Here is a 16412-nt window from a genome sequence, read left to right as displayed (position 1 = left end):
TTTACACATTCCTCGGAGCCTCTTCTCCCTATTGTGCTGCTATCCCCTCTTCCCCCAACCTCTTGGTTTAGAGGGGTGCTTCCGAGCCCCACACTGTGTGGGTGAATGCTTTCTACCACAAGCAAGCGCCCTTACAGACTGGACACCCCAAGTGGAGTCGGGTTATACATCCCCACCTTTGTGAGTAGACTTCTTACATTCACATATTCCTGTATTTACACATTGCGCTATTTGGGCTCCTATTGTCTGTGATCTTTATTAAGGTGCCAAGAAACCTACACTTTTCTAGCCTCTTATAGCAGGAGGATGACACACTCCTTTCTACCAAGCCTTTCAGTTATTTTAATGTAATGTCAGGCCATAGACAGGGGCGTAGCAATAGGGGTTGCAGTGGTTGGGAATGCATTGGGGCCCTTGGGCAAGAGGGGCCCCAAAGGGCCCTCCCTCAACTACAGTATTAGCTCTCTATTGGTCCTGTGCTCATAATCACTTCTATAGATGCTGTGTATAGTGGTGATCATTAAACTGTTCCTCATCCCCTTCTTGCACCTCTGACACTGTAGTTGCCATTAGCAGGTTTTGGTGCGCCGTATTAATTGTTATGTATAGATTGCTTGAGGGGCCACATTGTAAAACTTACATTGGGACCCACAAGTCCTTAGCTACGCCACTGGCCATAGATTGTGCAAAACTTCCACAACACTCAGAGTGCTATTGCAAAAAAGAAGTCTATTCTCATGTCACACCACCAGAAAGTAATTAGACATACCGTATACTGACCCTCTAACACACGCTGTCTCACTCTCACACACACACTCAATATTTCAAAGTCAGACCCGAGGAAACTGTTCTTTAGATTATGTGATAGCTGTTTGCATCATACATTGTACAATCACCTCCAACGATCATACACACGCTTGACAATAATGACCACGTCAGCTGATAATCAAGCCTGTGTACGGCAGCCCCCAATCCCTCGACTGGGAATTAGCTGAGTTTTCCTTAAAATAGAATTATAAATAAACACAATTTGCTAGATGAGATATTTTCCCACTCTGGACATGTCAGTGAGTCACATTGTACATCTAATAACTAGTGATGTGCGCGAACTGTGCGGCAGCCTTCCTCTGTACTACTTCTGGGTTGCTAGGTCCCTCAGTAGTATGCAGGTGTTGGTGCGGCAATGCGCATCCTTGATCGTGCGCCTGTGGCCGGGTACACTCTGCGCATGTGCGTGACGTCACGACTGCGCCTGCATACTACTGAGGGACCTGGAAGTAGTACAGAAGAAGGCTGCCCATAACTGTTCTCTGCCGAAGTGTTTGCGAACAGTTCAAAAACATCTCTACTAATAACCAGCACAGTAGAGTGCTGCCTCCTGTGGTTGCTGCGCAACAGCCACGCCTGGCCACGGCACAACAGCGACGGTAACATTTAACAGCAGCCACGTCTGGCCACCATAAAACAGCAATGCCTGGTCACTGTAAAACAGCTACTGGTACATCTGAACATTGTACAACTGGTCAGGTATTACTCACAATGTAAAATATTTCACATGCTAACTGAATAAAAGATTGAAAAAAGAGAGATGAAATTAGGACAGTTTAAGATTATCATTACCTGGAATGGTTTAAGGCTTCTCCGGAGCCATTGCCCGGCGGGTACATTTTGGGCCTGTAATTTTTTCCAGATGTCATCTGCTCTTTCCTCTTTTCTCGGGAGCCGTCATGCATGCCAGGGTAGGTAGAACACGCCATGGACTTCGGCAATTTCTCGCGCCGCGGCTGCAGCCCTAGATTCCCTTGAGCAAAGTTGGGTAAGGAGGTGTCAATGCCGCTGTCGTTGGAAGTGACTTTAGAGAGGGGCTCCAGGTCTATGTCAGGCTGCTCCTGAGGGTCAAACCAACGCTCATCACTCTGGTTACTGGAGGCAGTGCTGGACAAGGTGTTACTGCTGGAGTGACTGGAATACTGGGCCTCTCCCTGAGTGATGGACAGAATGAAAACAAGCATGAGTCAGATATTACCTACACTGAATGTGAGCACACATACGGAGCAGCAGCAACACTCACCCTGGAGTGCCTGTGTGGGGAGTTCTTGCCGGCCAGCTCCTGTCTGTTTGGTCTCTTATTCACGTTGGATGCCACTCGGCTCTGAGATGGAATGTGCCACAGAGGCTCTGAGGAGACAATGCTGTCGTCACGCACACGTAGCAGCATCAGTAGCAGCGAATAATTAGATGCTCTGTGTTAATTAAGGGGGCAGGTGATGGGAGGGGGGCTGGGAACTGTGATATCTAGCCTGAAATGATACTGAAGATCTACTCAGCCAACAGTTCTTCCAACTACCTTATATGAGAAAGCTGCAGCACTTATCTACAAGTGCAGCATCACCATGTAAATAGACATCATCAGTGATGTGCAGGGAATACTATGCTCCCAGCCAATCAGACATCCTAAAACCACAATCCTCTTTAAAGCCGATCTGTACTCAGAACTTCCTCTCTGTTCTAAAAGATAAGCAACAGCAAAATACCATTTAAAGAAAAACACTACCGCTGATACAAGTCCTGAAATAAATCTGCAGTGTGCCTACTTCCTGCTTTCATGTCATAGGGTTAACATCCTAGGTTTACAAATTAGCTACTCTGTTGATAGGCCCAGCTGAGAGATCAAATTACAGTTGTGCTTAGTTCCAGATAAGGGGGAATTAGACAGGCTAAACTCTGTAAATACATACAGGGTGAAGTTCTCCAAGTTTCCCTTCTGTCCTGACCTTTGCGATATCAAACGTGCTACACGCAGCATTTTTATTGCCATTCTCAATCAGCGCAATAACAATCGCAAAACGCAATCTTGATTGCCTAGTGATTGTAATCACGTTTTTTCACGATTCCCAGGGTGAAGAAGACCTAAAGAGGAACTGTAGCGAAAATAAAATTGCTTAACTTTTTTTTTTAAATATTCATTTATACATTTAGTCAGCGTTTGCCCATTGTAAAATCTTTGATCGCCTCAATTTACATTCTGAAATGATCCCAGGTGGTGACATCTATAGTCCTGTCATGTGATCTCTGTGATGTTTGTTTACTGAGCACTCTGGAGCCAGTACAAAATATATCTGGTCTCCCAGAATGCTAGGCTAAACATTACTGCAAGGGTGGGGCTACATTCAATATACAACAATAATATAGATCAGTGATGGCTAACCTTGGCACTCCAGCTGTGGTGGAACTATAAGTCCCATGAGGCATTGCAATACTCTCACAGCTCTGAGCATAACTCAGAGAGGAAAAGGCATGATGGGATTTGTAGTTTTGTCACAGTAGGAGTGCCAAGATTAGCCATCACTGATATAGATATAGGAAGTGATCCTGATGCTGAAACCAGGATCATTACCCTAAAAGTGGGTATCCTGAACAATTTACTGGATACCACTATGGCCTAAATTCACTAAGCAGTTTAGACCAGTCTACAGATGTTTTTTAGTCTACTGATGGTTCGGTGTAATGTTTAGAGCCCCATCTACACGATACGATTCTTTGTGCGATTCGATTACGATTCTATTTACGATCCGATTAAATCTGACATGTCCGATAGGGATTCAATTCAATTCGCCATTGCAAAACAATGGCAAATCGAATTCAAACGAATCGCATCCCGATCGGACATGTCGGATTTAATCAGATTGTAAATAGAATCGTAATCGAATCGCACAAAGAATCATATTGTGTAGATGGGGCTTTAGACCTGTCTTTAGACCTGGTCTAACATTCAGTAATTACACAATTCCCAAAGGCAAACAAGGAGTAAGCAGACACACTTTTTCTGACTGAAATTAGACCAGCTGATTTCTGTAGGTAAAGTAATTCTGTGAGGTATTTTAGATGTGAGGATGGAACCTTTTGAATTAATTATGCAGGAGTTTAATTGTATGCAGAGGAGAGCTCATCAGAGAAGGATGTCAGTCATAGCTACTCGTTTGTGAATTGCATCTTTTGATCATTTCCCCTGCTTTACCCACCTAATTACCAAATGGTTTAGACGAGATCTAAAAACAGATCTAAAACATTTGGTAATAGTGAATTCCCCTGTGATGCAACCGACCAAACCATCAGTAGACTAGTCTAAACTGCTTAGTGAATTGAGGCCATTATATGTCACTACAGTGCATCTTTATATACCTATTCTAAGAACCAATTGCAGACTTATGAGTGATACAGAAATCACTAATGCTTCACTTCACCCTACCTACCCCCATACCACAGGCTGAATTATGGAGGCTGTACAGGGTGTTACACACCAAGCTGCAGTTGTTCTGAACAGCAATGAGCATGTCATTTAATCCCCCAGCATTCTTCATCCAGCAATTCCCCCATATACACCACATTTTTAGGGCAAGACATGAGATGTACCGACTGACTGCCTCAGTGGTCCGGTCCCCCCCCCCCCCCCCCCCCCCCCCGATAAATGCCATCATATGTACACAAATGTCTGCAATATAAAGCTGCTTCCAACGTTGTTGCAATAGAGTTGCCAGTAACAATGTTGCACCAGCAGCAACTGGAAGCTTTACAGACTTGCAATGTAGCAGCAACATCCTACCATTTTTAAAGGGAACCTGAAATGAGAGGTATATAGAGGCTGCCATATTTATTTCCTTTTAAGCAATACCAGTTGCCTGGCAGCCATGCTGATCTTCTGCCTCTAGTACATTTAGCCATAGACCCTGAACAAGCATGCAGCAGATCAGAGGTTTTTGACAATGGGCGCGATTCACAAAGCTTTTTCACCTGTTTTCACCTCATCTATGTTACTTTGTTAAAGGGAAGGTCCGAGCAAAATTTTAAAAAAGGAATAAAAAAAAAAAAGATCTACTTACCTGGAGCTTTCTTGAGCCCCTGGCAGCCGTCTGCTGCCCTTGCCTCACTCCGCTCCCAGCCGGTGGCCCGATGTCCCCTCTGTTGCAGATACTGACCTCGCCAGGTAGGCATCTTCTTCGACTGTTCCGCTCCCGATCAAGCTCACGTGGTCTGGAGTGTTCTGCACCTGCCCAGTAGTTCTGCACCTGCACAGAGCACTCCAGGCTACGTGAATGCGGCCACATACTCGCAGATGCAGTGGAGGTGACCCTGGGCCACTAGATGGCTGCCAGGGGCTGGAGAAAGCCCCAGGTAAGTACATTTTTTTTATTCACCCCGGATCGTCCATTTAAAGTGGTATAAAACCCTTACATAATATTCAATACAAACATGTTTTCCTACGTTTTATATGCCATACGGTTATCATATTTGCATTTGTGCATAAGTATTATTATTCATTTAGAAATGATACGTTCCTAAAGTACGCTTATTTTACTCTGAGAGCTGACTTTGCATTTTATTTATAACTGCTTTATTCATCCTCTAACTTAATCAGAAATCATCAGACAGCATTTACGCTTGTCTGACTTTGTTCAGGGGACCCGGCAGTGTGAGAGAAGGCTTTGTTTACATTTCTCACTTGATACAATTAAACACAAGATAACATTATGTAAAGTTAAGGTGCGTACACACGCACTACGGCCGCCAAGGACCCTCCCGCTGGGTGGACTTTCAGGCGACAGTAGCGCGTACACACGTACGCACCTTTAGGGGCCAGCTCTGCAGGCAGGGAAGCTTCTAAAGCCTGTGTTAACCCTTTGAATGCAGTTCTAGTAAAAAAAAAAAAACTGCTGTTTGTATATAATATGCTGTAAATAATCTATTAGAGCAAAGTAGAAATGCTGGGTTTAATCCCGCTTCAAGTTCCCAAAGAGCAAAAATATAGTATAATTAAAAGAAGAAAAGTAATACTGAAATGAAGTTAATCAGGAACAACTTACTTTGAGTCATTTACGAGATGTTATGTGAATCGAACCCAATATTGTCAGATCTGACAAGATTAGCAGCATGCTTGTTTCTGGTGTTATTCAGACACTATTGCAGCCAAATAGATCAGCAGGGCTGCCAGGCAACTGGTATTGTTTAAAAGGGAAAACATATGGCAGCCTCCATATCACTCTTATCTCGTATTCACTTTAAGGAGGGGACCTGCTGGTGCAAATTTTTGCTGCTTGAAATACAAGCCTATGAAGATTAAAGTTGCTTAGTGGCAACTCTGCTGGATAACATCAGTAGAAGCGAGGTCAGAAACGTTTGGAATAGTTGTTGCTATATTCCTCAGCACATGTCATACTACTCATGCTCATGCTATTAGAGTTTATAGCCAGCCATACACAAACATTATTAATTGTTGCTGTAATGATCCAAACATGGAATTATCCTTTATTCATCCAACTAACATTAATTCATTTTGCTATAAAACATCTCATAGGTTTGGCTTTGTGCCACCAGAAGAAAACCCAATTGGCCAAATACTCTTCATACATTTTCTGTTACAGAAGCTTCCAGCACAAAGCCTAACATTTACAGTATACATCATAAAGCTGCTGTCGCGCCAACATTTTCCACTAGATGGCACTAAATATACAGCATTCTGCTTTATGCTGGTAAGCTCTCACCTGATGTACAATTATGTTGATTTCTACTGGGGCCTATTTATAGAGCGTTGCCTATTTGCCAGAAAGAAAGGTGTTATATTTTCAAAATTACAGCAATATGCAAAAGTGCCGATCAGCTGAAGCGGCTTCCACTTTTCATTCACTTTACAGTTATGGAATTGTACTTGTACTGCATTTGTAAAGTGGCAACCAGCCTGATCACCACTTAATAAGGAGTACATGCTGTGCATTACTTTCTTAAGCTATTTTCATATGAGCAGCTGAAGGGGGTGAACTCACTGCCTGTCAGCTGCTCTCGTGCACTGGCTGGGCGCTTGTCAGCACTCTGTAACGACGCTGGACTGGCGGCTCCCCATGGAGTCAAATCTGAGCCTGGCCGCAGATGTGCTGTGAAGCAAGATGTCCTGGTTCTCTGTGGGGTATAACACTACCATGTATCAAGCACTGACATGCATGGTGTTACAGACTGTTCCTTCAGCTGCATTTTAATTGCACCCAAATGGCGCTCGTGGGTGGCAGAAGGGACTCTTAACTGCCAGACAAGCACGCAGTTCAGCCCCTCATCTGAAGGTAGCCACATTGGTTTCACAGTCCACGTTGCTTAGAGACTGCGCAGCCTGAGAGGAATAGTGAGGAGTAATCAGCTAGTACAGCATAATGGCTATACTGACACTTGTTTCAAGGACACACAGGTCCTCTTCATCAGTATATAACAGCCAAACAATACTACAAGGTTAATGGTGTTATTACTTTTTGGCTGTTATATATGGAGGAGGAGGGTGTCCTTAAAATGACTGTCTGTATCCCTGCTATGCCACTGAAGGGATGACTGTCATCTTCTGAGTGTGTGGATCATCTTCTCAATACTTTATAGAAATGGAGGAGGCGCCCGAATTACAAAGTGTCCAATTTGTCACTGGGTGCCTCATTCATCTCCACATTTTCTCCAATTCACAAATCTTTAAAGAGAACCTGAACTTAAAATAAGTCAAAATAACCATACACAGGGCATACTTCCCTCCTGTGTAGTCTACTCCTCAATCTCTTTCTCCTCTCCTGCGTCCCATTTGTCCACTGTGATCAATGGAATTTTCTGTCCTACATTTTAAAAATGGCCATTACTCCATAACAGCTTCCTGGTCAGCAGACTGTTAAACTGTAATAACACCCACTTGAGCCATAGGGAAACATGGACATTACCTTGCACATTTAGTTGTAACTGACAGCTGCTGATATATATAACTTACAGCAACTGGTATGTTTCAGTTCTAACAAAATATTGTCAGAACTGGAAGGGATCACTGTAAGAAGAAAATGGTGAGCTTCTGAGAGGAACTGACGGCGAGGTTAGTATATAATATTCATTTCCAGCTACGTCACGTGTTTATTTTAAATAATTTTAATCGCTTCAGGTTCCCTTCAAGAGGAACTTTACTTAAGGATTGAAAATTTACCCAAGGATTGAAATTCATTCCAATCAGTAGCTGATACCCCTTTTCCACAATTGCATTGTGGGAAATAATGGCTTTTTCCAACAGCCAAGCATGCAATATCTCTGTGCATAGAACTCTCAGTAACAAACATTCCGTACAGATCACCTGACAGAAGTAAATATGTCACCACCAGTGATACATTTCAGAATGTAAATCAGGGAGGGGAAAGATTTTACAATGGGCAAACACTGACTAAATCTATAAATGAATATTGAAAGAAAATAAGCAATTGTATTCATTATGTTATTTTCACTACAGTTCCTCTGGAACTCTCAACTGGGTTTTCCACCATCTACGGAAAAATCAGAGGCCTTTGTGAGGGCAGGTTTTCCTCACTTGCCTGATTCTGTGGTTGCTGGTCTTGCAACCCACACTTGGGAGGACCTTTTCTAATAACACACCAGGTGGCATGCCTCTGATGTGCAAATGCTATGGAGCCCCGCCTTTTTCAGCAAACGTCAAGCCTTGCACAGAAACTGTAATATGGTTTGTGCACTTGTGTGAATAAAAGGTTTTAAAAATGTGGCTCCGATCAGTAATACCCTATACTTGCAGCCATTACTGGATTTTAGCTCTGTTTTTAAATGCTTCCAAATACCCTGCATGTCACTCACACTATTCAGACATACGATCTGAATGACAATATGGTTCTGTACTCCATGAGCATTGAAGTGCTACACAGAGATGGTACCCAGTGCAAACAGAGAAAAAAAAAGGGGGGGGGGCTTAAGAATCAGCAGAGAAGATGATTTTCTAATATGGCTCAAGCTGGGATCAGCAGACACTGCAGCTAATTTGTGATTGGCCACATACCTGGAAAAGCTGCAAAACTCTCAAGAGAGGAAAATCCTGAGTGTCTACAGACTGAGTGCTCACAACCTCGAAATAGAGTCTGTGAGACACAGACAGACTTACAAACCCAGGGAGGAGAGACTATGCCAACACTGTGAGCAGAAGACCCTTGAGGATGAAAGCCCCTTCCTATTGCACTGCCCCAAATATACTGCAACCAAGGACACTTACTTTAAGAAATTGTTGGAACTATTCCCAGACTTTCTCACACTAGAAGACAAGAGAAAAACATATATCCTACTGGGAGAAGAGGAATCCACAGTGACAATCGCTGCACACTATGGCGCAGGAGATCCTAACATGCTTTTACACTGCCACCATTGAATCTATCCTCTGCTCCGCCATCTTGGTCTGGTATGCGGGAGCCACCGTCAGTGACAGGCACAAATTACAGAGGATCATTAGGTCGGCGGAGAGGACCATTGGGAGACCTCTGCCCCCACTTGACCACCTGTATAACACAAGACTGCGAGCCAGGGCACTGAGGATTGCAAGTGACTTCTCTCACCCAGGGCACTGTTTTTTCTCCCCTCTTCCACTGGGTCGGAGACTCCGGGCCATCCCCACCAAGACCACCAGACACAAGAACTCTTTCTTCCCGATGGCCGTTAGCCTCTTGAACTCCCTTAAAATTCTACCACCCTCTATCAGCGCCCTACCACCTGCATAGGAGCGCCCTACCACCTGCATTAGAGGGGTGAACTTCAGCAGTGTACTTTTTGAAAGAGGGATACTGAGCTATATGTATATCTATATCTAATGCTGATTGTATATTGTGTATGTCTATATTTGAGGATGATGTATTACTGTCATTCTAACGTTTTTTTCCTGCCTTTCCTTCTATGTACCGCTCCATTGTGCCAAACCCAATTCCGGGCATGACCCAGTCATGCTTGGCGAAATAAAATGATTCTGATTCTGACACTATGTCACAGCATGCCACAGACTGAGAGGAGCATAACGAAACTGTAAACCTAAAAAAAAAATGTCCACAGACTGCTTAGCCACTGTCCCCCTACCCCACCCCCTCCCATATCCCCCTTTTCCCCTTGCTTTGGCAATACCTGTAATGAATCTTGGTCATGCCAATAAAGCTATCTTTGATTTGACTTTGATTTGATAATCTCACGGCAACACCTTATGGACCACCCAACAGGACACTTTCTGGCATCTTGTGGAGCCCATGCCTTGATGAATCAGAGGTGTTTTACTGATTGACCAATATCACACCAGGCAGGTGATTATAATGTTTTGGCTGATCGGGGCTTTAGTTTGATGGATTTTAAACACATGTGAAAGTAACACGTTAATTGCAAATCCTGCTCCAAAAGGGGAGAAATGAGTTTATACATGTCCCAGAAGATCTCAGAGACAGAAAGGTAATGAGTTCACTTTACACATCAATGAATTTGTGATTATTTCTACACAGTAGACTTCTGGGACATTCAGAAGTATTTGCTCAATTAATGGTGAAAAGTAGGGTCAGACAACACATTTTGCGGGAGTTATCTGCTTCCTCAGGTCAAGAACACCCAAAAAAAGTGTTATGTGAATTTTTTTTTCAGTAGAAGCTGCACAGCACTTTTTTGGGGTGTTACTGACCCGAGTAAGTGGGTAACACCTCAGACACGCTTTGTCTGACCCCATTTCTGTACTTTTTGAACTGGTTTCATTGTTTGACATTTTGGCCAACTCCATCCTTCAAGTATTACTGTTTGACGGGTATGTTGGGAGGTATGCTTAGTCCCTTGTAGGGGCCTTCCTAATCTTCAGGAGCTTGCCAGTGAGAATCCTCACAAACCCGAGCAGTGGCGGGAATTCCTCCTCGGGCCTGATTGGTGGTTGCATTTTTATTGCATCCAGGAAAGGTGCGAGTAATCCTTTGACCCCAATAATCTCCTGGCACTACGGCATACTGTACTACTGGCTCCTAGTACTTTCCTTCTGCGTTTCTCGGTCCTTGGAATCTCCAGGTTCATCCTCCTCTATCACTTTTTTATAACACTTTTTTATATCATGTACACAATTGATCTGTTATGTCTCACCAGGTTTATGCCGATCCAAGGTCATCTCTTGGTTAGATATTCCATCTTGTATGCTATAGGCTTCTGGCTGTAATATAGAGCGCTGAGGTGTACTGAACCTGCAATACAAGACAATACGCTTGTCACAGTCTCCTTACATCACCATATGTCACAACCTTCCAGCAGTTCCCGGATAATGGATACGGATCAGAACATACACAACTTATTTGTCTTGTACCCTAGAGCCACCATTTATGCCGTCAAACTGCATTGCATTGTTATGATACAGACAGGAAAAGCCACGCCATTACAAATGTTTACAATACTATAAATGCCGGTGATTTAAAGCCTGACAACTCAAATCTTGTTTTTCTTTGTTTGAATAAAGAAACGGGTAGAACCTCTGCTAGGACTTTATTGCTTTTGGATTCATAGAGAAGATAACTCACTTCCTGTTAATCTCATGAATAGCAAAGGACAGGAGCTCAGGGAAATTCTTAAAAGGGAGACAGACTGCAATAAAATAAAATAAAAAAATAAAAAAACAACACCAAAGATTCCTTTAGAATGAGAACGAGTTTCAACCTTCAGAATGCTTTCATTGTGGTCGCTATCCCTTGTTACCCTCACGTTCTGCTGCAGTAACAGGTGTTACACAGGACCCTAACAAAAAAATAGCAATAGCCCACCAGTAGTGTTTCCCACTCACCACGAAAAAACTTTTGGGTTTAGTAGGGCATTACGTTGAGCTAGAATCCACCCATTACCAAATTACTTCTAAAATCTACCCAAAACCAAATTCTGGGTGGATAGATTTCAAAGTGATGCAGACGGGAACAGTAAATTCGGGCGCCTGAGGCAAGTGGACAAATCGGGCGCCGCCATTCACTCCCATAATAAATATCGTTTAATGGGCGCCCGACAGGAAAAAAGGGCGCCGGAGAAAAATAACGTTTTATAAGCGGCGCCCGGAGACTTTTACTGTTTTATAACTGCTTCTCATGATTACACATTATTTTATGATTTATAATTTTTTAAACATTATTTTTAAACGAAAAACAGTACAATCTTTTTTAAAACATTTTTAAACGAAAAACAGCACAATATTTTTTTCACACGTTATTAATGCTTATCACAGGGGGCTCTTAGGTTTAGGCACCACCAGGGGGGTCTTAGGTTTAGGCATCAACAGGGGGGTCTTAGGTTTAGGCACCACCAGGGGAGTCTTAGGTTTAGGCACCACCAGGGGAGTCTTAGGTTTAGGCACCACCAGGGGAGTCTTAGGTTTAGGCACCACCAGGGGAGTCTTAGGTTTAGGCACCACCAGGGGGGTCTTAGGTTTAGGCACCACCAGGGGGGTCTTAGGTTTAGGCACCAACACGGGGGTCTAGGGGTTAGGGGTAGGTACAGGGAGGGTTACTTACTATTTTTTTTTAAACGTTATTATACGTTTCACTTTTTAAACGGAAGATTAACGTTTTCACAATTGCCAATTTCATGCACATTATTTAATGATTTATAACTTTATAAAACATTATTTTTAAACGAAATATAGTACATTATATTTTTTAAACGTTATCCATGTTTATCGTTTAAAACCCGGCGCCCTTTTTTCCCAGCGCCCCTTTTTAACGTACGCGATGCAGACACAATAAGATTTGCACATTGTTGTGGTGTTACGAGTATTGTTATACTCATGTGGTCTTCTTCAGAAACATATTTTCAAACTCCTATTAACCAGTTCTGGATTCTGCTAATTGAAATCTAGGCCGTTTGGCACCTTTTTTGTGTGAAGTCAATGAAATTGGCTTCTGACCGGCTCACAGAGCTCTGCTGTCATAGCGATGACAAAGCGAGTGGCGGGTCTGTGCAACATGTCATCAGTAAGCCTGTTTTTTTTTTTTTTTCCTTCTTTTTGTACCAGTGGTCTCCGGTCCTTAACCTAACCTGAACTGTTAATTAAAAAGTCAAAATAAAGATACATAGGTCATATTTACCTCCAGTATAGTCATCAATCTCTTTCTCCTCTACTGCGTCCTGTTTGCCCACTGTGATCCATGGAATTCCCTACCCTCCATTTTGAAAATGGCCAGTTCCCCAGGGCTGCATTTACCATAAGGCAATGTAGGCACGTGCCTACACGCGCCTGATGATGGAAAGGTGGCTCACTTCCCTCCCCTAGTGCCTCCCTTCGCTCCATCCATATGCAGAGCCCTGTTTTATTGTCTCTGCTCAATGGCAGCCTATCATGTGCCCCAGAGTTAAAATACACAAACTACACAGTAACCAAGCAGCTCCATCTCCTGCTCTCAGAAGTTATCTGCAGGAAAAAAAAGGTTTTATGGCTGTAATTCCTCATCAGTGAGGGCTACACTATAATCTGACAAAGGCCCGACAAGAGAGAACCTGTTACTTACATGCCTGAAAGTTTACTCTTTCAGGCAGGAGAAGAAAAAAAAAAAGAAACACAGCTTAGATATGAATGTATTTGGCACTGTACAATACATACACACACTCATCTCATGTCACCTCCCCTCGGGTACACTTCAAAGCGCACCTGAACTGAGAGGGTTGTGAAGGCTGAAAATCTCCTTTTAAACAATGCGGATTACCTGGCTGTCCTGCTGATCCTCTGCCTCTAATGCTTTAACTACTTTAGGACCTCGATGATTGAAATCTACGCCCTGTTTTGATGACTACTTGGCTGCCAGGGTGCAGATTTCAATACACCGACACAACATGTTCTCACCGCTGTCTCCCTGCCTCAGCTCACTCGCTCTGTCGTCTCTATAATGGCAGAGCCCTGTGAGCGGTTCAGGAGTTGATTTCATTGGCTCCTGGTCCTGTCTATCAACGTAAGCGGCTCCCATTGGCTTACATTGATAGGCAGGGTCAGGAGCCAATGAATGCGGCTCCTGACCAGATCAAAGGAACTCTGCCGTCATAGAGACGGCAGAGTGGGTGGGCCCAGGGTCCTGACGTGCGGTGGTGACGGCTATTGCGGCGTTTCGTAGGTATTCATCGCTATTCCGCTGTTTTTTGTACCAGCGGGTCTCTGGTCCTTAAGGGGGCAGAGACCGCTGGTATTTAAGTGGTTAAGCCAGAGACCCTGAAAATGCATGCAGGTATTTATGACTGAAGTCTGACTGGATTAGCCGCATGTCTTTTTCAGGTGTGTATTTTAGATACTGCAGGCAAAGAGGTCAGCAGGACAGCCAGGCAACTGGCATTGTTTAAAAGGAAATAAATATGGCAGCCTCCATATGCCTCTCACTTCAGGTGTTCTTTAAGTCAGCAGTGAGACACATACACGTCAGGATTCCAGCATAGCACAATATCATTTTTTAAAAACAGCAGCTTATATGCAGGTTGGCACTCCTCCAATCCAAATATAAGGCCCATAATGCATCAGGACAGTGGGTGGAGCTAGGAAAATGATTATTTTATGCCGTTGGAAGCCACGTGTACACCTGGCTTTCCTTTCAGAAAACTTTCAAATCTGTTTACAAAGGTCAATCTACATCAGAGTTATATTTGGAAAGCTCTGATGCAGGGAGAAACTTGGATTAAGAATACCTGTTTGAACCTGTAGTAGCAGATATTGAGAGGATTCCTCCCCACAGTGCAGACTTGTAAGGGCACATGGCAATGAGCTCAGAGAACTAACAGCTGCATGACAAGCGTGCGCTCTTACCTGTCAGGGACCGGCTTGTAGCGGTTGTACCCAGAGGAGGTCGGCGTGGAGAAGCTCCCTGAAGGGTGTCTGTAAGGCTGTCCTTTATCCATGGCTGTCGGGGAAGTAGCGACATAGGGAGTCTCCGGGTAGCTCACCGGTCTGTAGAAACAGAAATTGCTGGAATGAGAAGCTGCTGCTGACACAGGTACAGCTCACTTAAGGCCCTGTGGGCATCTCCTCCCTTGTCACACCTTCCTCAGCTGTCTCCATGGCACACGCTGTGCCAGTTTTTCAGGATTAGGTCACCACTAATTACAGCAACTTCCTAACACTCATTCTGTGTACAGAAGCAAATCCATGAAACATAAAAAAATGGATTACTGCGGGGGGAGCTAGTATTGGGAGCAGATCATGTCATTTTGGTGTGGGGTTTGGTAGGGGTCTATTTCTAAATTATCAATATTAGGGGGGGTATGGGGGGGAGAGGCTGGGCAGGGGTGTTAGTATTCGGTGGTGGTTGTGTATGTATGTGTGCGTGTATGTGTCCGTGTATGTGTGCGTGTATCTGTGCGTGCATGTGTGCGGTGTGTATGTGTGCGGTGTGTATGTGTGCGGTGTGTATGTGTGCATGTGTGCATGTGTGCGGTGTGCATGTGTGCGGTGTGCATGTGTGCGGTGTGCATGTGTGCGGTGTGCATGTGTGCGGTGTGCATGTGTGCGGTGTGCATGTGTGCGGTGTGCGGTGTGCATGTGTGCGGTGTGCATGTGTGCGGTGTGCATGTGTGCGGTGTGCATGTGTGCGGTGTGCATGTGTGCGGTGTATATGTGTGCGGTGTATATGTGTGCGGTGTATATGTGTGCGGTGTATATGTGTGCGGTGTATATGTGTGCGGTGTGTATGTGTGCGGTGTGTATGTGTGCGGTGTGTATGTGTGCGGTGTGTATGTGTGCGGTGTGTATGTGTGTGTGTGTTATAGTTTTAGGCACTAGGAAGGGAGAGTTCAAGTGAGTAACTAGCGGTACTGCCCGGACCTCAACTCACGCAGTGGTGCCATAACACATACTCTTCAGGAGGCCGTGGTTTAAAAGGACTAAGCTACTGATAAAATGAAAAAGAAAACAATGCTGACATTTCAGTAAGGGCTCATTGACACTAGTAAATGCATTTGATATGCATTAAAATGCATGTAAAAACACCTGCACTTGTCAGTGTATTTTTGTGCATTTTATTGCACCTTTCCATGCATTTCCACGCGTTTTAGTGCATTGTCAAACCACTGTGGTTTCTTGTTGTTCCAGGGGAAGTGACAGAGGGAAAAGAAACCAGCTTATTCAGCTGGGCTTATCTGCATGATCCATGCGCTGAAACGCACGCAGCATGCATTACTATGCGCTGCCCATAGATTATTAGTGTGCGCTGCGCTTTAATCACTCCCCAACCTCATGTTGAAATGTACTGCTCAGCAACGCACTGCTGTACTGTGAATTTTAAAATGAAATTCTACGGACTTTCATGCTACCATGTTTATCGCACACTATGTGCAGTGCATCATAACTTACTGTTACGCACATAGTGTGCAAGGCTGGGTTCACACTAGAGTGCAGTCAGGCTGTGGAGCCACAGAGAATCCAATGCATGAGCCAAGGTCTCCATGCACATCTGTTGGTGTCAGTTGAGATGATAGCACTGCCATCTGTGACATGTCTGTGTTCCATCTGGTATCTGGAAAAGTCGTGTTCCATCACCGCTTATGGATACTATGGACGTGAGTGAATGGATCCAGTGACATGTCTGTTGGTCAATCGCAGAGGGGTTCTTTACAGAACT

At 44.0% G+C, this 16412-nt stretch overlaps 1 protein-coding gene across 6 annotated transcripts in view; it reads right to left on the bottom strand.

The window, feature by feature from the left end:
• The window catches only part of SIPA1L3 (signal induced proliferation associated 1 like 3), a 294691-nt gene that overhangs the window by 24590 nt on the left and 253689 nt on the right, over window positions 1-16412 (bottom strand). For all 6 annotated transcript variants that reach the window (XM_068250824.1, XM_068250820.1, XM_068250825.1 and 3 more), the window contains 4 exons: window positions 14603-14743; window positions 10930-11027; window positions 2072-2178; window positions 1621-1982 (listed from right to left, as the gene is read on the bottom strand). In XM_068250824.1, the coding sequence (XP_068106925.1) occupies window positions 1621-1982; window positions 2072-2178; window positions 10930-11027; window positions 14603-14743 (708 nt within the window). The remainder of the gene's footprint in view (window positions 1-1620; window positions 1983-2071; window positions 2179-10929; window positions 11028-14602; window positions 14744-16412) is intronic.

This window comes from Hyperolius riggenbachi, chromosome 8, assembly GCF_040937935.1.
Source record: "Hyperolius riggenbachi isolate aHypRig1 chromosome 8, aHypRig1.pri, whole genome shotgun sequence".
In the NCBI taxonomy this organism is placed as follows: Eukaryota; Metazoa; Chordata; class Amphibia; order Anura; family Hyperoliidae; genus Hyperolius; species Hyperolius riggenbachi.
Note: the sequence above shows the minus strand (reverse complement) of the source record. Positions and strands in the feature narration are given on the sequence as shown.